The sequence below is a fragment of the Mytilus californianus genome, unplaced genomic scaffold (genome assembly GCF_021869535.1).
Source record: "Mytilus californianus isolate M0D057914Y unplaced genomic scaffold, xbMytCali1.0.p SCAF_7, whole genome shotgun sequence".
Taxonomy (NCBI): domain Eukaryota; kingdom Metazoa; phylum Mollusca; class Bivalvia; order Mytilida; family Mytilidae; genus Mytilus; species Mytilus californianus.
In genome coordinates this window covers 97,525,866-97,548,888 of record NW_026262723.1, presented here as the reverse complement: position 1 = coordinate 97,548,888, position 23,023 = coordinate 97,525,866, and the positions used below count along the sequence as shown (strand labels likewise).

Sequence of the window (23,023 nt, the reverse complement as noted above, 5' to 3'; positions counted from 1 at the left end):
AGAATTCAAGTTAATCCTGCGATTTATAAAATTGCCTACAAGCTATGAAATAACATTTGTGATGTTACATGAATAAAATGCTTAGTATATGTGGATTTTATTGACCAATCTGATAGGTTACATAATGTCTTTATTTATCTAGGTTACATAATGTCTTTATTTATCTAGGTTACATAATGTCTTTATTTATCTAGGTTACATAATGTCTTCATCAGATAAAGAAAGGACAACATGAACATCTATACAAGATGTTGAAAAATGATAATCAGATTAATGGGGTAGGAAAAGACAGCACAAATTACCTTTAGGTTAAATGTCAATTATGAGAATAACACTGAAATGTTTAGAGGTGTAAACAGCTGATTTTAATTTTTATACTCTGTTTCCATTTTTTATTTTTTCTAAGGAAATTTTGCAATTAATTAACCAAATTCTTTTCAAGGTAACATGATAATTCAAGAAGAGAATGCATGAACCTTGTCATCTAGCAGTAGTTATAAAAGCAAATGCATAATATTTCAAAACCAAAAGTGTCAGATGTAAACCAAAATATTTGAAAAGATTACTCTAGACATGTCATGGAATAAAAGTTTCTTTATGATAATAGTTCCACAATGATGAAATATTCTGAAAGATTATTTCCACTGGCAGGAATATCACAGTTTTTGTTCTTAACTGAATTAAAGGTATAGAATATAGAGATATTATAACCTTCTCACAATCAAAACAAAGATTCCAGAGGAACTTCTGTTGGGGGAAACAAATATATGTTGACAGACATAAACTGTCTACTTATTTTTTATTTTCAAATAGTCTTATAATATGCTAGTCTGTCACTGGACATATAGCAAACAACAATCAATCATTTTAATAGTGTAACTGTGAAGAAACTTTTTTATCTCACTAACAGATCACATTAACTTGCGGCCCCAACAGGACAAAGAAATAATATATCTGGAGTCTTTGAATTACTGTAACGTCCCATATCAGAAACATATGATTTATTGCATTATGAATGAAATAACCTACCCTTAGTTCTCCAGCGGGAGTCTCAACAAACTGTGCCTCTAAACTGTGTTCCAAACCAGACTCTTTATTGACATTCTACAATAAATAAAACAATCAAAATACAATGACTTCTTTCAATAAGTTTTAAATAATTTACAATATTATCTGTTATACTACAAAAAAAACTCTTCCTGTTTATATTAAAATAAGATGTGGTATGATTGCCAAATCTCTGCCAAAGACCAATAAAATGAAGTAGAAGGTAGCAATGACTTTTTTTTGTGTTTTTTTTTTTTACTGCCTCATTGACACTCCTCTTTTTATGTGTGTCAATTATTTGGCCTGCAACCTCGTTGTAAAACATAGAAAATGTCTGAATTTGGGATTTATTTTCTACATCTATCTGACCCTATTGTAGTCTGATAATTTAAACCTTCTTATTTCTTTCAAGTCTTACTTTATAACATCTAACTACTTCATGTGTTTTAAAAGTTTAAGTTGTAATATAGTATGTAAGATTTATGTCAGATTGACTCTAACTATTGGCGGCCATAAGTCTCATTTAGATGTGTCACTGGATATCAAAATCTCATGATTATATGTCAATTCATTTCTAAAAAATGATTGTAGGTCATTGAACATTCTAAAAATGAATCTAAATTTAAAATGTATTCTTAGTCAACGAAAGATGAAAGAAAAATGTATGATCATAGCTTCTTTTTATGTCCAAGTTCTGTTGGTAGCCATTGCCATTGGAATCATTTAGAAGTGTTATTAAAAGTCACATGATTGTATGTTTCCTCATTGCCAATAGTTGATCTAAGGTCCTAAAAAATTGACAGGGGTCTTTTAGCCCTACCTAGTTAAGCTCCTTAATATACAGGGATGTCATAATAGACCACTTTTGAGTTTGTTGCATTTCTGTCAAAAACTTTGGTTTTAGTGAACATCTTTCATGCTATAGTTGCAAATTTAATAACATATTGTGAGATCTGCCATTTATGAACCGGTTACCTTAAAGGGGCTTTAGCTGTCAAATTCATCTTCACCAATTTGACTCAAATTCTCATTTTTGATTTATAACATACTAAAATGTGTATCCAAATTACAAAAAGTCTAAAATAAACAATTAACAATGCATGGACTCCATAATATGTATCAAAAATTTGTGTGTATTTTTGTCTAGACATCATCTAATTATCCATCGAGATGGCCTCCAAAGACTGCTGACGGTCATATAACACGATATAAACATAAATATAAATATAAACAGAAAGCGTCCACATGCAATTGGATTTTTCTAGGTCCGTTTGATTTCATAATGTAGGTTAAAAAGTATGTTTATCATCTTTTTTACTTGTATAAGAATTTTTTTGTTGTTGATCGATTCAGTCAACCAAATGATTCATCCTTGTTTCACTTTCAATGTTGACCTTCTTTTCCTTTTAATAGCTGAATACATGCATAACCCATCTCCAGCTAAGGGGTTAACTTTAAGGTCACATGAATAAGAATCCAATGAGGTCGGATTATTCACTTGCAAGTGAATAATTCATCAGCAATGTTTCTTATCATATTTTGACATTGAACCAAATTGGCTGCTAAAGGCAAATTAGTATTTCATTATATCACTTTCATTAATGATTGAACCAACAAAAATCATACTTTAATTTTTTTTATATCTCGTAGCTAATGCCCCTTTAATGGCAATAAATTCCTGGGTTCGAAATTAATGCAAGACCTATAGCCCGGGTCTAGAAGAATTACCCTTGGTCTAGTCTAAATTGTTTCATCATAGACCGTGTGTCTAGACAATTTACGATTATCAATTTCCGGAAATTCTGTTCCGTTCAATGTTCGTTTTTTAAATACAAATTCACAATCTTTTCGATGCTTTAAATAATACTATCTTTTCTTCTGAATATTAAAGAGCGTAAATGACTATGATCAAGTTCAAGGTTACTTTTAGTTTACTAATGTACCTCAAGCTGCCCTATTAAGTGCAGTTGAACGAGCCTGTGATCATGATGATAATTTTGACAAATTAAATTTCAAAGTCAATGCTCTGCCAGTCAATGTTTGAATACATCTGTTGAAACTCATTTTAGAAAACAATGAATTTGAATTGATGGCAAAATATATAAACAAATAAAAGGTATATCAATTTTTTTGGTGCAGTCCCTTCACCAGAAATCTGCGACATACTTATATTTGAAACAATGAATCAAGTAGTTTCTGCATTTCAACTTTAAGACAAAATATTCTATTATGGCAGATACAGGGATGATGGATTCACAATATAAAATGGAACATCAGATGAAATTAAAAGTTTTTTTTTCATCTGGCAAAAAAATGTAACCCCTTATCATGCTTATTTAAGTTCACATTTGAAATCTCAAATGATACAATGTCTACTTAGATGTTGATGTGACTAAAAGGTAAAAAATTGACAACACATGGCTTTCTTGACCTTGAGATACATTTTAGATACATGGATAATTTATATATTTGATTATATTAGAATAATGCATCTTAGGATGACTAGCCATCCCAAGCTTTAACTGCCAAACACTAACATAGTGTAAGATCCTATCAGGCATAATGGGATGTGAGGTTGCATATATGGGTGTTTTATAATAAACAAAAAAATAACAATCAATAAAAAATAATTATTTTAACAATTTTCCTTTTATTTACTTTCTTGATATCCCCAAAATGGGCTTTTATGAGACATAATATTTACATTTATAATACACTCAGATTGCAGGATTTTGCATGTATTGATGTAATTTTGAAAAATTTTCTTGGGGGGGGGGGGCATGCCCCAAACTCCCTAGCAAGTTCGGGTCGCTTTGTGACCCTCACCGGTGATTCAGGGCTAGGCTGTCTTGGTCAGGGCTAGACTAAATATAATTGATCTAGCCCTGAGGTCTAAACTACATTTTAAACTAAATTCTATACCTGAAATCCTTAAAGAGTCATCCAATAGATTTAATTATATTGACTTTTCGTAGATCTTGTATTACTGGTTATTAATGTTCTTTATGAACATATTGTTGTTTTCAAAATAACATAGAAGAACATGAAAATTAGCTAAAAATCTGCATTTGAGTGCATTAACTCATCTAAGGCGTCATTTGATAATTTTGGTGAAAATAGGAAGTACTTTGATTGTAATGGTCTCATCATTTTTGTTCAGGTCTGATTTTCCATTTCTATTTTGGTTTCCATGATTTAAGACTATTAATGCATTTTAACTACTTTTAACCATGGTGGCCATGTTGGTTGGCTAACCAGAATATAAAAAAACACAAACTTTATACTTAATACCCTAAGGTTCATTCACCCACAGTTTGGTTAATATTGGTCCATCAGTCTCAGGAATAGGATCTTTGAAAAAGTATTCTACATACAAAATAAATAGTCACAAATCAGCATTTAAGGATAAAAATATTGGAAAAAAACGTCATTAAAGAGCAAGAACTCCAACTACGACTGACGATTTCAGCTATGTTGACTTATTTGAAGATCTACACTTGATGATCATTTTTGCTATTGAAAGTGGCTATCTATCTATAATAGTTTTCATGATAAGAGGCAATTCACTAAAAATGGGTAAAAATCTTCATTAAAGAGCATTAACTCCAACAAGGAGTGAACTGACAATTTCCGGCAGTAGATTTATTTGTAGATCTTTCCTTGCTGATTATATTATTAAGTTTTTAATTTGGCACATTTATATTTCTATCTACTGTAAATTCAGAAATTATTGCCAAGTTTTTATCATTGTGAATAATGCGATTGGGTGAGTATCACAATAAATAAGAAGTCGCATTCTGATAATTGATATATATATATATCTGATTGCATATTTTCCAGGAATTGCAATAATTAATCTTGCATTTATGTCCACTCTTAAAAAATCACAATAATTAATGCACTCAATAATAATATCTGAATTTACAGTATCTATTTTAGTTTTTCACATTTTAGAAAATTAATAAAAATTGTCCTAAAAGGGCAATAATTTAAAAATATTCCAGATGCACAGGTTTGTCGATCTATACTTTTTTGTAAATTTTGAGGTGTAAACACAGCCATTTTAGCCATAATTTCTACATGAACCATAAAGTAACTGTCTAGAACAGTGTAATATCAAACAGACTACAAATGACATGTACATTGATTTAGAGTAAAAAGTGCACTGAATTTCCCGGGTAACTCTTATACACAATATTCCAATTTCGATTTCATGAATGAATTGCCCCAGTTGACCTGGGTCATTTGGGGAAAAGTGCATCATAGGACATTGTGAGGTAAAGATATTTGCTTTGAGACGTCAAGTTGATCCGGGAAACGGCATCAATTGGAACATCATAACATACAAAATCATGTCCAGAAACGAAAATGGGCATGAATATCCTAGACACCCAAGTGCCAATCTTTTTACAACAAGCCTGGGATCCTGTCCCACTCTCTGTTCCGTGTCACTCTTCTTTAGACCGGTGAGCAAGTATATCTAAAGCTCTAAACCATAGCTTAAAAATTACCTTTTTTCAATTATCGCTTGGCGCCAAACGGGAGATAACTCTATATATGAATTACAATGTTACCGGAGACGGACAAATTCCGGTTTACGGACCAAGATTTTAACGTAAAATTTTACATACTAACAGAGACATATATAATGCAATATGTGTTATACAACGTTAGAATCATGATAGTAATTACGATCTCGGTAAACGATTTTTTTTATAAATTTATTCATAATTTGTATAAAGTTTCTAAATTAAAGAATAAAGAAAACAAACTGGTTTTTTTGCATAAAATTTAGGGACTGGTCATTTTCTTTCATTGTGGGGGAATGGAAGGAAACATTGGAATTTCTCTTATTTCTTTCAAGTCCCCACCTTAAGAAAGGAAAATAAATTCAAGACCCCCCTTTCCAAAGACAAGCCTGAAAATTTCACCCCCCCCCCCTTTCTCTCCCGGCCCAACATTTTTCAATACTTTTATTCATTATAACAAAAATACATGCATAACATTTTTATTTACTAGTATATTATTATTGTTCAATCAAATATTGCATCATAAGTGTACCTAAAGCTTCGTGTGTTGGGGAAGTTAAATGTGACTTCAGGAAACTTTATTTGGATATATATAAGAATGAGGAGATGTAGTGTGATTGCAAATGAGACAGGTATCAAACAGAGTTAAAATGAAGTGATAATAAGCAATTATAGGCCACCATACGACATTCAACAATGAGAAAAACTCATACTTTAAAGTCCGCTATAAAAGGGCCCGACATAAAAAATGTGAAATAATTCAAACGAGTCTTGAAAACTTACAGCCCAATTTATAAACAAAAACAATTTACGAAAAACAAATATGACAGACCTTATCCAATGACAACCACTGTACTATAGGCTCCTGACTTGTGACAGGCACATAAAGAATGTGGATGGGTTAAACATGTTTGTGAGCGCTTAACCCTCCCCTAACTTGGGACAGCGGTGATACAGCACAACATTAAAAACAAACTGTAAAAATCAGTTGCAATTTGCATAACTATATATATATATAAGATCGGTAAGAGGCACAAAACCAATATACATGCACAAAGCACCGAAAAAAGAGTGTTCACAATTACTGAAAGCTAGTTCAAAGCCAATTACAACTAATAAATAAATCATGTTTTCCCAGACTAAAGTATCAACCAGTACCCATTTAACGGATTTAGTGTAAAGAACTCATTAACAGTCTGAAAAATGCATGACCTTGTGCAATGCAAAAATATAAGTAAACAGTATCTACAGGATACAGAATAATAAATTATCATAACTGTACATATATAGCAATATATAGTCAGTTATGTTTTAATTTTTTTTAAATCAATTTGGTAAAGGTTTAATCAATTTGTGGTAACAAAATCCCTGCCTTTTGATTTACCAAATATACATAAATGATGTTCATTGAAATCTCAAACCAACTACACACACGGGCATAGTGAGCAAGTTGTGAAATATATTATCACACCGTAAATAGGTTCCAACGGAACATGCCTGTTATGGTCTCATTAACATTTAACACACCTTAAAGGGAAACTCCGCCAAAAAATGAAAAATTGATATTTTGTTCTTTAAGCATAAAAAACCACTTGTTCATAAATAAAAAACTTTTATTCTCTATGTAAAGAGATCAAAATCGATTTTTGAAATTCACTATCAGTTCTCGACATATCGCCATCTTGTCGGCATGTTCGATCTAAAAAGTCACGTGATATATATAAACCACAAAGAACAAAAAGAATCGGGGATTTACCGACCGTGCGTTAAAAACTCCCATCATCAATTGGGAATTACCGTAGACGGTTATTCAGTGTCAAAATGTCTTGTCAAGCGTACGGTTGTTCTGTCAGGCAAGGTTATGGCAAAAGTCTACATAGTTTTCCCAATCCCACAAAAAAAGAAAGAATTGTATCAGACATGGTTGTACAACCTTAAACTAACAGCAAATAGTTGCATCTATAGCAAGCACAAGTTGGTGTGTGAAGACCATTTTGAACAATATTGTTTCGAGGGAGATTCGATGGTAATTATCCTTTTTTAATAACAAAATAACCTAGCAGTTCTGATAGCTATAGCTATCAAATCCTTATATGATAAGATCTCGTTGAATAAAAAAAATATAGATTTGATGAGGAAGAACAGTTTCAATTATAAGAAAGACAAATGCAGTGTTCTTGTAACAATCACTGATTTACAGAAGATTCATTAGTATGCCTCTTTTATATAAAGTGCATTGATTTGTATAAAGAATAGTTCCGTATTTAGACAAGATAATTTTTCAATTAATAAAGTTATACGATATAAAATAACATTTTTTTAATTATGATATTTAACGGCTATTGACAAGGAGCAATGTTAGGAAGAGGTTTTAGCTGGGACATAATATGTTGATATAGTATAATATTCCCAGGTTATAGATATGTAAATATCGAAATATCGGACATCTCAATTTTTTTTATTAAAAGTGTTTTTTTTTTTAACTAATCTTTAAATTATATCAAATTGATACGGGATCAATTCGGAACGGTCACTTATAAAGACACTAAGCTTTACAGTTAAATGTGTGACTCTTTCTGGTATGTTCGGTGAAAAATTTATAGGTTTTTTTTCTTTTTAAATTTTATTTACGTTATCTTATTATATATATATTTTGGCTTCCTCCCGAATTGATAATAGGTATGTCAGAATTATTGATAGATGTCGTGTCAGAGCGACACATTCAGTTAGGTATTCCAAGGACGTATATTAGATACACGTCCCTGGGTATTCCAGTGACATCCTGTCAACTAAAAATTCGTATTACACAATTATATAATACAGGTTCATGCATGGCCTCTTTATTGAGGTACCCGGTGTGCACAGTTAATATTTATTGAACAATATATTTGTGTCTAACGTTGTTTATCGTGTGTGTGTTTGAAATTATAATTCCACCTTTTAATGAATGATGTTCTTATAATAATATTATCCACTATTTTTGCTGATAATAAGTTTAAAAAAATTATAAACATAACCTTTGAACATTTTGGTAAAATGAATATTGTTTTGTCATGATTCTGGACCATATTTTTGAGAAAAAAAAATTCTTCACGCAAATACAAGCTTTTGTCGATTGGCAAACATGCAGATATATAAAGTAATGCAGCACTTATAGTCACTATCCATATTAATTCATTGAAGATAAGAGAGCCCCTTCTATATATGTCTAATGTCCCTATCTTTATAAGGATTAGGACGACAGGGGAAAAAGGAGCGGAGATAGAGTGGCATAGTGAAAAAAAAATAACCGAATAGAGAACAATATAGAGAATGATCGACGAAAAGCGAAATAGTTATTGTAAAGGAGCGGAGATAAAGAGAGGTATAGTGAAAAGAAATGTTTGCTTGACAAAGTTATTGCTCGCTTTGATATTTTTAGTTATACAAATTCACACATCGTGTTCCTTATTGGTATTCACGTGCACTAACTTGATGCTGGGAACAGTATATAGATATATATGTTCCTGCTTGATGTGTTAAGTTTCTGCATAGCATGGTTAAAAATAATTAGTATCCCATTTGTTATATCGTAGTGTCACGGTGTTACTTTGTTAAATTTATTTAGTTTGTTAATGATTGTGTAAATAAGAATAAATCTGTATAAAAACTTAATACCATTTTAGTGATTGCCTATATGCGTTTGATTATTGTTACATTTAAGATACATATATACATTTAGAACCTTTCATACATCTTAAAGTAAAAGATGTGTGTCTGAGTTAAACGACACAAGTACCCTGTAATACTAGTACGAGAGTATAGCATGTAAAAATTCCTACTCAGTATGGTTGTATTGGAAATCTTTTCATACAGATTGACAACTCATGGTCCGACATGCATGTAATATTTTCCACATGACGCTCATAGTTCTTTCTACCATCATCATCTTATTCATTAAATATTGCTGTAAACATCGATGGTTCACACCCAAACAAAATGGGAGTAATATACCTTCAGATCTTCTCCGTGGTATACACTTATGAAATATATAGACGAAATTCGGTATTGAAGTGAATCTACATCTCACAAACACAATTTTTGAATTACGATTCTGAGTGAACACCCACCAAACCAATACAAACGTATGGCAAGATATAACCATGCAGGCATTTAGTTTTCGTCAGACACAAGATAAATAATCACTCTCATAAACGTATATATGCATGCAGTTTCAAATATCAAGAACAAGCGGTCGATGCCTATAGATCATTGTTAAGTCCGTTTACTAACTGTTCAGAGTCGGACATGTCAATAGTTCATTCTTGGAACCTTCATATATCCCATCCGACGATGGGAACTCTTTCTGATAGTGTTGACGACATAAGCTTGTTTAACTGTACAAGTGGTTGCATGGCCTCTCCTGCCCCAATTTACAAACAAATACGCTACTAGTCTGCTATCTCTGGAGCTCATCCTCAATGGCGCTTATGCGTCAGGAAACTTACAAGTATACTAGTAAAGATTGTTCCAAGAACAACGAGGTTTGGACGAACTGTTCTAAAATCGTCAATATCAGTAATACATTACTAAGATATGCCTTTAATTACAACAACTGTATTACTAATTTGAATTAATGACGGCTATCCTAAAAAAAATCCTCAAATAAATTAATGTATTAGCTTAGATTTATAATGTATGTATATTCATTAATGAAATAAACGATAATTGGTATTCTTTTCACAAATATTTTGTCTTAGTGATTTTCAAATGAATTTAATTATGTAAGAATGAAATGTTAATAAGAAAATTTAAAAAAATCATACATGTTGTACTGTTGTACTTTTTCAATTAAAAACTTTAAAATTGCGATAGTTTTACAATTGTTAGCATTTAAACATCGCCAGATTTAAATACAAGTTAAAGAATTCCGGTAAAGTAAATTAAACAGATGTGCAATGATTATTAATTGGGAAATGTAACATTTAATTTTTAAGATTAAAAGTACTATTCTTTTAACTTCATATCGTAACTTTATGCTAATTGCATAGAACGTAACCGAAAATTGTTCCATTTTAATATTGTAACACTTCCGGAATTAAAAAGTTGAATGTTATTAATTTTCAATTAATTTATACAATTTAATTATTGTACTCTATTGTCATCGGGTATTTCATCTGGGTATATTAAACACGCTATACTCTTTCTGTTAATCCATTCAAAATGACAATATTCACACCTGTGTACGCTTGAATTCACACCTGTGTACGCCTGAGGCTAAATTGCTGCAAGGTAAAGTTCAAACGAATTCTCCTCAAATCGAGAAATAAACAATGACTTTACAAAATAATATACACACTCTGTTCACAAATATTTTGCATTGAAATGGTTATCAAAGTTATAACGGTAAATAAAACTTAAAATATTTTCAGTTCAATATCAGTAAAAATGTTCTATAGATATTTTATGAAAAAATCTCAATAATTTATGAAATTAATTCGAAAATATATATATTTAGAAAACTTCATATAGGAAGTTTTATTCAATCAATACAAAACGGTACACACATATTCATTTTCTTTCATTCTTATATTGTGGTTATTAACTTCGACCAACGGTCATCTGTGCGCATTTAATTACGTAAAATTCTGATAAGCAATTAAGACTTTAACAGATTTTATTTTTTCCCATGATTCAACAAATCGGGTTAAAACGTCACAACCCAGTGACGTAGGTCAACCAAAAAAGTTACAAATACTTGATTTTCTCCGTTATTAGAAAGAATATAAATTTAATTCTTTGTGAATGTGTTTTTTATGTTAAGATGAACATATTTAGATGATAAGTAAAAAATCGCGGACTTTCCCTTTAATTCAATCTCAGCACATCATTCATTTTTATCCTTTATTAAAGAAGTTGGTAAATTAACTTGAGATATAATTACATTCCTAGAAAAAGTTGTTACAACTTAGGACTTGAATCTTAAAAACTGAGCCGAGCGGAGCGAGGCAAACATAAATTTATGTCTTTCGTGCCAAAAAACATATTTTGTTATTGTATGGGGAAGAGGTGTATTTATCAAATTAGCTATAATGTTTGAATGTTTGAAATGCAGAATTACTCAAATCTTGTATTTTTTTTTTTCCAATGCCCCCCCCCCCCCCCATTTTTGCTTGGCATAGTTAGTTATAGTATAGGTCTATATGTTAGCGGCAATAAGTGAAATTAGGCATTAAGCTTAAATCCTAGGCAATAAGCTAAACTAGAAGCCACCTTTGCAGCACTTTTTGACGTAAGAGCTCTAGAAACATACTTTTTATGTGATATTGGTACACCATAAGAAAATATAGTTTCCATCTTACTTTGTTTGGAAATCGATTAAATCAACATGTCCTCTTCTGCAAAACTCTTTGTTAAATGGGTTTTACTACTACTCCCTTCCCTATGCACATTTTATCATGTTACAATTTTCACAAAATGGAAAATAAAAGTACAATGGAATCCTGGAAATTGTTTGCAAAGCCATTATTAATTTGTTTAATTCTACGGTCTATACTAATATAATAATGCCGCTTTGACATATTTCTTTATGTGTTTTTCCCAAAATGCCATACCGTTCCTCTAGAAAAACATAAACTTTTAAATTTCCTTCATCATTCTCTTTTACTTTAGTTACCAGTCTTTCAAACCTTCAATGGTGAAATATTGTCATGCCACTTTAAATTGTGATAGTCTATAGTTGCCTTATTTTCTGTTTATGAAAGTTTAATCTTTGCCAAATGATCACTGTACTTTTGCCCTGGGTATATGATCTTTGTTTTCCCTGATTCAAATTTATATTCCGCAAAGATTCAAGAATGATTTTGTTTCTTAAATGCTAATAATCCAGATTAAGAAATGAAAAGACAAGATGAGTATTTAAGAAAATTTACATATCCAATAACAGATGGAAAGATGATTATGTCTGGCAAAATTTCATATCTTAAGTTGTCTATTTTTGACAGCTGTAACCGGCTCCACTATTGAAGAGCAATACCATAAAGAAATACCAGTAAGTTCTGTTTTAAATACGAAAAAATACTAAAAGATGATTTTTTTTAAATCAGTTTATATTAATTTTTGGAAAATAATATTTTTTAAATTCTTCATAAAAAAATATATATTTCACCGAATTAAAATTGAGAATGGAAATGGGGAATGTGTCAAAGAGACAACAACCCGACTATAGAGCAGACAACAGACGAAGGCCACCAATGGGTCTTCAATGCAGCGAGAAACTCCCGCACCCGGAGGCGTCCTTCAGCTGGCCCCTAAACAAATGTATTTGGAAGATAAACAAAAATCCCAAAATTAACTTATTGCCTGAAATGATGCTCGACAATAGGTTGAATAATCATCATCAGATTTCAGGAAATAAGCTTATTGCCTGGAAATTTCAGGCAATTACTTAATGCCTAGGCGTTAGGTTATTGCCTGGAATTTAAGCTTAATGCCTAGTTTCACTTATTGCCGCTAACATATATATATCCACCAAAGTTCAAATGAAGTGGATGTAAGCAATTAAAGGCAACCGTAAGGCCTTCAACAATGAGAAAAACCCATACCGTATTGTCGGCTATAAAATGCCCCGACATGAAAAATATGAAACAATTCAATTGAGAAAAATAACGGCCTAATTTATAACAGAACAAATGCGAACAAAATATGACAGACATGAACCAACGACAACCACTGAATTATAGGTTCCTGACTTGGGACAGGCACATTAAGAATGTGGCGGGGTTAAACATGTTTGTGAGAGCTCACCTCCCCCTTACCTAGGACAGTGGTGTTACAGCACAAATGAACATACAAACAGCAAACCGCACAGTAAAACTGGTATTAGAAATATTCATAAAAATTATCTGCTTAGATGTGGGTCATAGATTAAAAAATAAAAATAAAAAAGCCGAACCAAACATGCCAAAGGAGGCCGTACTTTGGGCCTATAGTGGATTACTTTTACAAATTGTGACTTGGATGGAGAGTTGTCTCATTGGCACTCATACCACATCATCTTATATCTATGTAGTTCGTAATTCGGATAAAAAAAACTCGAAGAACGCGTTGAACAATTATAACAGACGTATACTTCAAACACAATAAAAACCAAAACTTTGGGCATTACGAAATTCCGTCAAAAAAAAGGTTGTGCTATCATGTGCTCTGAAAGGGAAGGCTTCCTTGCTTAGAACGTCAGAACTCAAGATCCTGAAAAACGAACTAACAAAGGATCGCAGCGAGATCAATAGAGAACACTTGGTGAAAAAAATTAGTTTGATATAAAATACATTGCCTACCTGAGTATCGATATCATGACCATGATCCCTTATAACTATAAGACTGTTAACGTCATTCGTATCAATAGATGTAGTGTTGCCCAAATACTTTGAAGTTGCTGCAAAAATAATAAAACATGTACAAATATAATAATGGTTCCGTCATTCTTTTACTCTACACAGAATATTCTTTATGTCTGTATTATATGTGCCTGTTATTTTCATGCGCGTATTTTGAAAACGTTTAAAAGGATACAACCTACCGTTTTTCACTTTTGGTAAATGTCCTTCGCACAACAGTCCAAGTAATAGAAAGAAGAAATACGAGATAATTTTATCCATAATTGTATGTATTCGAATGAATTAAACAGAAGAATGATGAAATAACGCAATTTATAATAAAGTTCGTTCCCCGTTGACTATTTAGTTGTATAATGCTTGACCAGCACTATGAAATCTAATGGATATTGCTCCTAGGGGCTATGAACACCTTTTAATCAACTTTAAAATCAGATGTCTTTTTTTTTACCGAATGACTCATTAAAATTTTATACTGATATAGTTTTATTTCAGTTCTTCATTTAGTCCCTCGATTTGGTTTTCAGTCTTTTTGTTTTTATTTCATTGCAAATATTTAGTTTTCATTATCATAGACATGTGAGTAACTGAATTATCAAAAATTAGTATTTCAACAACAAAACAACAAAATAAAAACATCAAAACAACCAAAAAATCAAATAGAAAAAAAACAGGGCATTATATAATAGATAATAAATGGCTAACCCGCTTGAGGATTTTTTTTCTGTCAAAAAGTAAAACAAAAAATAGTCTTTATTATACTTTTTTCTGAGTCAACCAAAAGATGTGCTAAGAAGCCAACTACACCAAGTACCACAAATATATTTCAACACAAATTGATCGTAAGTTATACTACAATGTTCTAGACTTACGAGTATTTTTTCTCTAAAGGTTTTTTTTGTAAAATAAGTCGCAGCACTTAATGCCTTGTTGATATGCTTGATGTCATACCATAGTGGTCGTTCAATACTTTAGGCGCGTAAATATGTACATTTCAGTGGTCGGATAGCTGAAATTTGAAATTTGTTGCAGGTGCAATAAGGAATTTAATTTTACTGAACATTATGTGTATTTTCGGGTATTATTGTTTATTGTTATCTGTTTTGTTTCATGACTTATATTTCACATCTACTTTCATTGATATTTTCTTTTTAAAATTTGGTAAGGAAGAAAAGAGGGATGCGGAGCAGATATCTCACCACCTATATTAAGGTATCACTTATGTAAATGGGAGATCTCACGGATATATATATATATATATAGAAATTTGTTCAGAAACTAGATTGATTGATTGTTGGTTGCTTAATCCGGAACTAGAGCACGATTAACTGCATGAATGTAAAATAAAATGAAATATGCAACTGTACTACTTTATGAGATATAGCAAATTAAATATCCGGAAAACTGTTCATTTTTTTTTCGCATTTAAATTACTTTTTCTCGAAGTCATGTCCTATACTGATTTTCTTTTAAAATGACATGGTATTGCTACTGATATTTTCGTTCTTATTGATATCAAATAGGTAATATTTACAGTAGACAACGGAATCCGTTCTTTGTGTATGAATAGTATAAATCATCTGCACAGCATCACAAACAGCACCGAAAATGCAAAAGCAAGCCTGACGTCGTGACTGCATTGTGTATCGAAACCTTAGATTTCGATTGTTTTATTTTCATATTTCATAACGATACTTGAATGATTAATTAATTAATGCAGCAAAAAAAAATCAGTGACCCGTATAAATTACATATCAGTATAAATAAACTTTTAGTTACAGTAAAATATTTCTTTGGTATTCTCAATTCCTCCAATGATTTATAAGTGATGCTTCTCTACCCTGGTGGAAAATAAGAGTAGAGGGGCATCACTTATAGAATAGTATTATTGTTACATCGGATGATATATGTCAAGAGTTCCTTTTGCATACTTGAGAAAGGAAATTCCATATTTTTACACTTATCAGTGGCGGATTCGGGAGGGAGAGACGTAAAGGGTGAACGTACTCCCCCCTTTTTATCGGAAAACACATATTTATTTTGGCTCAGAATCTTTAAAAAAAATGTTGAGCTTTGGCGGCTGTGTTGGTTGGCAAACGGTAGCAACGGACACAGTTCTTAAACAAGAAACCGTATGGATAATTGTGTCCAGGTTTGGTTCCAGTTTCTCCAGTAGTTTCAGGGGAGACTTGAGGTTTTTGTAAACGTTAACGGACGACGAACGACATACGACGGACTACAGACAACGGACGACAGAAGACGGGCGCCAAGCAATGACCCTTTGGTTCAGATGAGCTAAAAAGAGGCAGAAAATACCAAGGGGATAATAAAAAAATCATAAGTCGATGAAAAACTGGCAATACCATGGCCAAATATGTTACATTTAAATAACATATATATAAAGACTTAAACTTATTTCTTTTTTTCAAATGTATGTGCTATAATAGAAATTTGAATCGTGGAGATAACTACGAATGAATAATTATCAATGTGAAAGATTAATCATTGTGTATATGTGTTATATTTCCGAATCTAATTGAGATTCTGAGTGGAGTTAGATACATAAACACACCGAGTGTTTTCTGTCAAAATTACATATACGCTATCAGCAGATGTAGCTAAACTTCAGTTTCATTTGAACGTTGGACGATGAATATACAGGAAATAATTTAACATGTTCACACTTAGATTTACCCTGATATTCTTTATTTACTCATTTTTTGTTAGAACTGCAGTAATGCAGATTGTAGATCAAATACTTGAAGAAGACGTGACTGACTTAAATAGTTCATTCTGCCAACAAAAATGGTCATGTAAAGAATCGGATATTGACGATAGGAATTGTAATTGTGACTCTGAATGCACTGCATATAATGATTGTTGTACTGATGTCGCTACCAACCAGACCATTCAAACTTTCATACCAAATTTTAGTTGTGAATATATTCCAGAGATTGATGAGGACTCTTACGTATTTGTGGTGCAGAAATGTCCACCAGGTACAAGGAAGGAACTAAATAAAGAGTGCGAAACATTTGAAAATGTACAAATTCCAGTGAGTGGTAAAACTACTGGTTATATGTATAGGAACATGTATTGTGCAGCCTGTCACGGAGAAGACTTCTTGTCCTGGCAAACAGGGTTTTCCTGTCATTGGCCTCACAGGGGAGACGTTAATAAAACACTTGAAAGTATGCAAAACGACGAACATTGTAGAAAGCGTCTTCATCCACCAACACGGAGCGCTGATTCAAGAAACAAATCTAGGCGATGTTTCCCTATAACTGATACTTGTTTATCAATACAGAGTGTAAGCAGATGTCAAGATGGACCAACTGAAGTAGTTTTTAATGATCATGTTTACAAAAATAAAGACTGTGCCCTTTGCAACAATGTAAGTAGTGATCAACTAGTCTGCAGTGCTCGTGCTTGGAAGTTAAGACCATCTGGAGAGAAAAGGAAAATAACTAGTTACAGTTACAGACTTCTGTTTGATTATCATACCAATATGGCTACTGGTACCTATGTAAAGCGTCGTCGAACACAGAAACCAGAAAGAAATAGTAAAATCTGTCCAAAATTTGAATTGTATGATCTCTACACCGATGTCTGTAGAAAAGTTAACTGCTTAATTCCTCTTGTTTATGAAAATGGAAAATGTGTATATAGACCGACAATTTCAAGTAAAGACAGAAAAGAAAAATTTCCCCGGGGCAAAGTTCGGAGTGATTGTGTTTATTTTCAGTTGAATGATACGGAATATGAAATTATAAACAATAATAACATATTTATATATACTATAAACAAAACATTAACTAATGACTCCTTCTATGAAGATAGCAATCATGCATATGTTTGCCGTGATGTACTTAATGAATTGTTTTCTGGGGATTATTTAGTCCGAATATACCGTGAAGCGGAGAGTATTTTATCCCTTGTTGGATCGGTGTTATCCATCATTGCTCTTACTATAACACTCTGTCTTTATTTGCGGTTTCCAAAGCTTCAGAACACACCAGGAAAAAGTTTAATCTGTTTGATGGTGTCTCTTATTGTTGCACAGTTACTATTCTTACTCGCCAACACAGTGGAAGATCATAGACACGTTTGTATTGGGTTTGCAATAACTATACACTATACTTTCCTAACGTCTGTATTTTGGATGAACTGTATGTCATTTGATATTTTCATCACATTTTCGAAAGGATTTGTTAAATCGGAAGAGGATAAGAGTAACAAGAGATTTGTGTGGTATTCAGTATACGCATGGGTTATCCCAATGTTCATTGTAGTATCGGGAGTGTGCTTAGATGCATTTACTGCCAGTGCCTATAGTCCGCATTACGGACAAGTCGTTTGTTGGATTGGAAACAAACAGGCATTGCTGGTATACTTTCTTGTACCTACTGGATTAATAGTACTCACTAATTTGTTTTTCTATATTTTCACCGTAAGGTCTATTTTTGTTTCTAGTCGAAAAACAAATAAGATTTTAAGACGAAAAAAGGCATGTAAACTTCTTGTCTATGTAAAATTATCTATTGTAATGGGGCTTACATGGGTTTTTGCTTACGTCGCTTCGTTTTCAAACGAAACAGTTTTTTGGTATTTATTTATTTGTTTTGGTTCTTGGCAGGGTGTCTTCATTTTTATTTCGTTTGTTTGCTTTGGGAAGGTACGAAGTCATGTCATTGATAATGCAAGAGTTGTGTCATCCTACCTCAGAAGTCGCACTGCAACCTCGGTTCTGACAGATTCATCAAAAACTTAGTTTTCGACATCAATTAATTTTCAGTTGAGTTTTTATTTCAGTTAGATGTCCCCTATAAAATTTCTATTTTTCTTTATTGTCAAGGAAAATGTAATCATTGTAGATGACATGCCTTAACTACTGAGAACTGATTTTTGTCTATTTGACCCTTTGCCGCTTCGATCGCGAATTGAAAGTTTGACTTTTGAAATACAAACGTTTCTATTGTATGATATTAATCAATGACATTCAGGATACTTTCAGGATTTTGAAATATAATACAACTTGTCTTTAATCCGTGTTGTGTAGCCAACTGAAAATAAAGTGGGATTCGTCATCAACTATAGAGAAAAAAAATCATTAACTCTCTCAAATTCTTTGGATGTTTACCCTTGGTTTTTTTTTGTATGCTGTGCGCAAGTTCCCTTTTTACATGTTACACTTCTTACATGAAAGATGCTTAGTGTATTTGAAGAATGCATCATAGTTATAGTCGATGTTGTAAATAAATTTAATTTGAAATGACACATTTTATTCTTCAGTTTATTCATGTAGTAGTTGATCAGATTATACTTATAGCTTATTACCAATCGCACGAAGTAAATCGTGTATAGTCATTATCAAGTAGGGATAATTGATGATTCGGATAGAGAATGACGTCAAATATATATATTTATACATATATATATATATATATATATTGTTTTTATGCCCCACCTACGATAGTAGAGGGGCATTATGTTTTTCGGTCTGTGCGTCCGTTCGTCCGTCCGTCCCGCTTCAGGTTAAAGTTTTTGGTCAAGTCCAATCAACTTGAAACTTAGTACACATGTTCCCTATGATATGATCTTTCTAATTTCAATGCCAAATTAGAGTTTTTACCCCAATTTCACGGTCCACTGAACATAGAAAATAATAGTGCGAGTGGGGTATCCGTGTACTATGGACACATTCTTGTTCTACTTATTTCTAGAATTGGTGTACAAATTGAAACTGACCCTAAGCCCGTAAAAGTTCATCAAAATGTATCATTCTGTCCCGATTATATTAAAACTTGGGTAAGAGATATGCAGTGATGCTATAGGTGATGATGGATATATATCTTACAGCTGATTCACCGTACCTTTCAATCGTTGTTTAAAATAACTTATGTCTACATCTTACATGAAAAAATAAGATTATGCAGTCTGTTTATTCTTCATATCCTGATAACCGCTCAATAACTCGTCAAAGTTATAAACTATTAATTATTTATATAAGTTCAGATAAACAGCAGAAAATATTAAAGGAAACTAGTGCTTAGTGATCGATCATTGTGTTTTCTCACAAATTTATTTACAGTATCGTCAAGTCTTAAACAAAAATGAAGACAAAATGAGACCAGTTTCAGTGTTCTTTCCCAAACTTAAAAAAACATAATGACTTTCACAATTATTATTGTTTCATAGCTACAAAAAAATAACAGTATGATGCAAATAACATACATACTCAGGTAATTAATTACATTTTAATTACATACCGATTGTTTCCCCAGTTAAATTACAGTTATCATACCATCATAACATATATGAGAAGAACATAACCCGTGTCATGCCAACAACTGGTTTTTAAATAAATGTGTTTAGTGCCGATGCAAAGACCCTATAAGTGAATCAATATTAACGCCAAAATATGCAATCTTTAATGACCTGACAACAGTATCGTAACTATATCCCTTCTTAATAAGTCTATTTAAAGGTTTTGTTAGCTTCAGAGGTGAATACTGACATTTTTGTGCTTTATAAAGAATATTTCCATAAAAAATTGGATGTGAAATACCTGAACGTATAAGAAGTCTGCATGTTGAGCTATATTTACGAATGATGTCCTTATACCGATGATAAAATTTAGTAAATGTTTTGACTAGTTTGTGATATCGAAAACCCTGGTGTAATAATTTTTCAGTAATAAATAAATTTCTCTCGTTAAAATCTAAAACATTGTTACATACACGAGCGAATCGTACAAGTTGAGATATATAAACACCGTAAGATGATGACAAGGGAACGTCACCATCTAAAAATGGATAATTAACGATAGGAAATGAAAAATCATCTCTTTTATCATATATTTTAGTATTAAGCTTTCCGTTAATGATATAGATATCAAGATCGAGGAAAGGGCAGTGGTCATTGTTAGTATTAGCTTTATTTAAAGTAAGTTCAACAGGATAAATTTCTTTAGTATACATACTGAAGTCGTCATTATTGAGAGCCAAAATATCATCCAAATATCTAAAAGTATTATTAAATTTGTGTATCAGATGTTGTTTCGATGGGTCTTTGCTGATTTTTGTCATAAATTGTAACTCATAGCAATACAAAAAAAGGTCCGCAATAAGTGGTGCACAGTTAGTTCCCATTGGAATTCCGATAACCTGACGATATACGGAATCTCCGAAGCGAACCAAAATGTTATCTAGTAAAAATTCAAGGGCATATATAGTATCAAAGCATGTCCAATTGACATAGTTTTTTTGTTAATTGCTACTAAAAAATGACCTAAAAGAGTTTGAACATATATATTCACATTCTGACTTTTCAAATGCCCATTTAATTAGGTGTGTGATTTTTTTCTTAATGAGAATGTGAGGCAATGCGGTATATAGGGTAGAAAAATCAAAACTTTGAACAGTTTCAAAATCACCAATATATGCATGTAATTTATCAAGTACTTCCAATGAGTTCTTGACACTCCAAAAGTAATTAATTCCACTATTTTCGAAGGCCTTATTTGAACAATTTATTATCAGGTTTTTGATTGTACCAAGTGTACTGGTAAGAAGAATAGACAATTTAGTAGTGGAACAATGGCTTGAAGACGAAATGAATCTTTATTTGTAAGGTGTTTTGTGTAGCTTCGGAAGCCAATACATAGTTGGGACTTTCATTGTATTTGGTTCTGCATGTAAAGCGGTAGCTAAAAGTTTATGTTTGTTACAGATGTCGTTTTCTGAAAATGGAGTCAGTTGGAATGTTGGTGAATTGGTGATTTCTTTTTTCAGAACCTCAATGTAAAATTTACGTCAAATAATAATAATATTATTACATTGCAAATGTAACTGAAATTACATTTAATTTTGAGCTTAAGAACTTTATCTTGTATTTGCCAAATACAATGAAAATAACTAGTGTACTGAAGAAATCGTGTAAGTATTAGTATAATACCTTTCGTAGTTCAACACTGCTGCCCGTCACCAATATTTGAACCTTAGAACTCCAGTTAACAAATTTATGAATTATATAATAATGCTACATTATGTACATTTTTGTCGATGGTGATTTTTATCTCAAATCATCGTTTGAATCCGAACGCTACAGCTGAAGAATCTGGTACTTTAAAAGGCCTTTATCCACAAACCATGCACAAGACTTTTACAGTTGGGATGTAGATTTTATAGCTAACGACATTATCTGGTTCAAAGAGCCATTATCAGCATAGTGACATCTCATGACTTTTCTTTTCACTGAAGCTATTTTGCCACCCTTACCGCACATTAATTTGTTTCTTATATACCCGCCAGATATTTTCTATAAAATCTGCAGATATTAAAAAAAAACATATATTTTCCCGAGGTAAACCATTTTTGTAAATATATCAATGAAATTTATCCTTTAAACTATACTCTTACTATTGTTAATCTTACGTTCAAGCGCTGGGTATCCTTTTTATACACTTCTTAAGACAACCTTCGTACAAAAAATCATAGTCAATTTTCATTTCCTTGGTCCTGTGATGGCGATGTTCCGTTGGCTTCGTCTTGTTCAATGGTTAAATATACACGTGTATGCAATAACGTGTCTGATTTCAATGAGCAAAACAAATTTCAGTACAAAAAAAAACAACACAAAACAAACAAACAAAAACCCCGTCAGTTAAAAAGAATACAGATACTATATATACTGGTATAAAACTTTCATAAATCTGATCACAGATCGTGGTTAAACACACCAGGGTAATTTATCATAGATATATAAAGCAAACAAATGTAAGAAGTGTCTTTTTTCATTTTATTTTGCTTATACACGATATAGATTTTAATTATACTGGTGCTGTTATCCCGCTACATTTTTGGTGACCAGTGCAGATTCGCTTAACTACTCTACATGCAGCTGGTAGCACAAAATAAATCTTTATAGCTTTATTAAACAATTAAGTACTGATAACTCAGGAAAAAGCTTTTTGGACATCATGAATATTTGGATTACGGCTTACCTTCATTGCTAGACCGTATCTTTTCAGGGTAAGAATACTCCAACGCAAAAATATGCAAACAAAACTGT

General features: G+C 32.0%; 2 protein-coding genes across 2 annotated transcripts in view; one reads left to right on the top strand and one right to left on the bottom strand.

Annotated features, from left to right (window-relative positions):
• LOC127709576 (MAM and LDL-receptor class A domain-containing protein 1-like) overlaps positions 1 to 1,372 on the bottom strand; it is a 63,230-nt gene extending 61,858 nt beyond the window's left edge. The window contains exons 1-2 of the mRNA XM_052215180.1: positions 1,307 to 1,372; positions 1,030 to 1,104 (exon numbers count right to left, since the gene is read on the bottom strand). Of these exons, the coding sequence (XP_052071140.1) occupies positions 1,030 to 1,104; positions 1,307 to 1,372 (141 nt within the window). The remainder of the gene's footprint in view (positions 1 to 1,029; positions 1,105 to 1,306) is intronic.
• A 15,111-nt stretch (positions 1,373 to 16,483) lies between these two features.
• On the top strand, positions 16,484 to 19,228 carry LOC127708813 (uncharacterized). Its single transcript, XM_052213954.1, has one exon. It carries the CDS (start codon positions 16,626 to 16,628, stop codon positions 18,720 to 18,722), a length of 2,097 nt encoding a protein of 698 aa, XP_052069914.1. The 5' UTR covers positions 16,484 to 16,625; the 3' UTR covers positions 18,723 to 19,228.
• The last annotated feature ends 3,795 nt before the right edge of the window (positions 19,229 to 23,023 follow it).

Coding starts and splice junctions, on each gene's coding strand:
- LOC127708813 (XM_052213954.1), top strand. CDS start 16,626: ATGTTCACACTTAGATTTACCCTGATATTCTTTATTTACTCATTTTTT.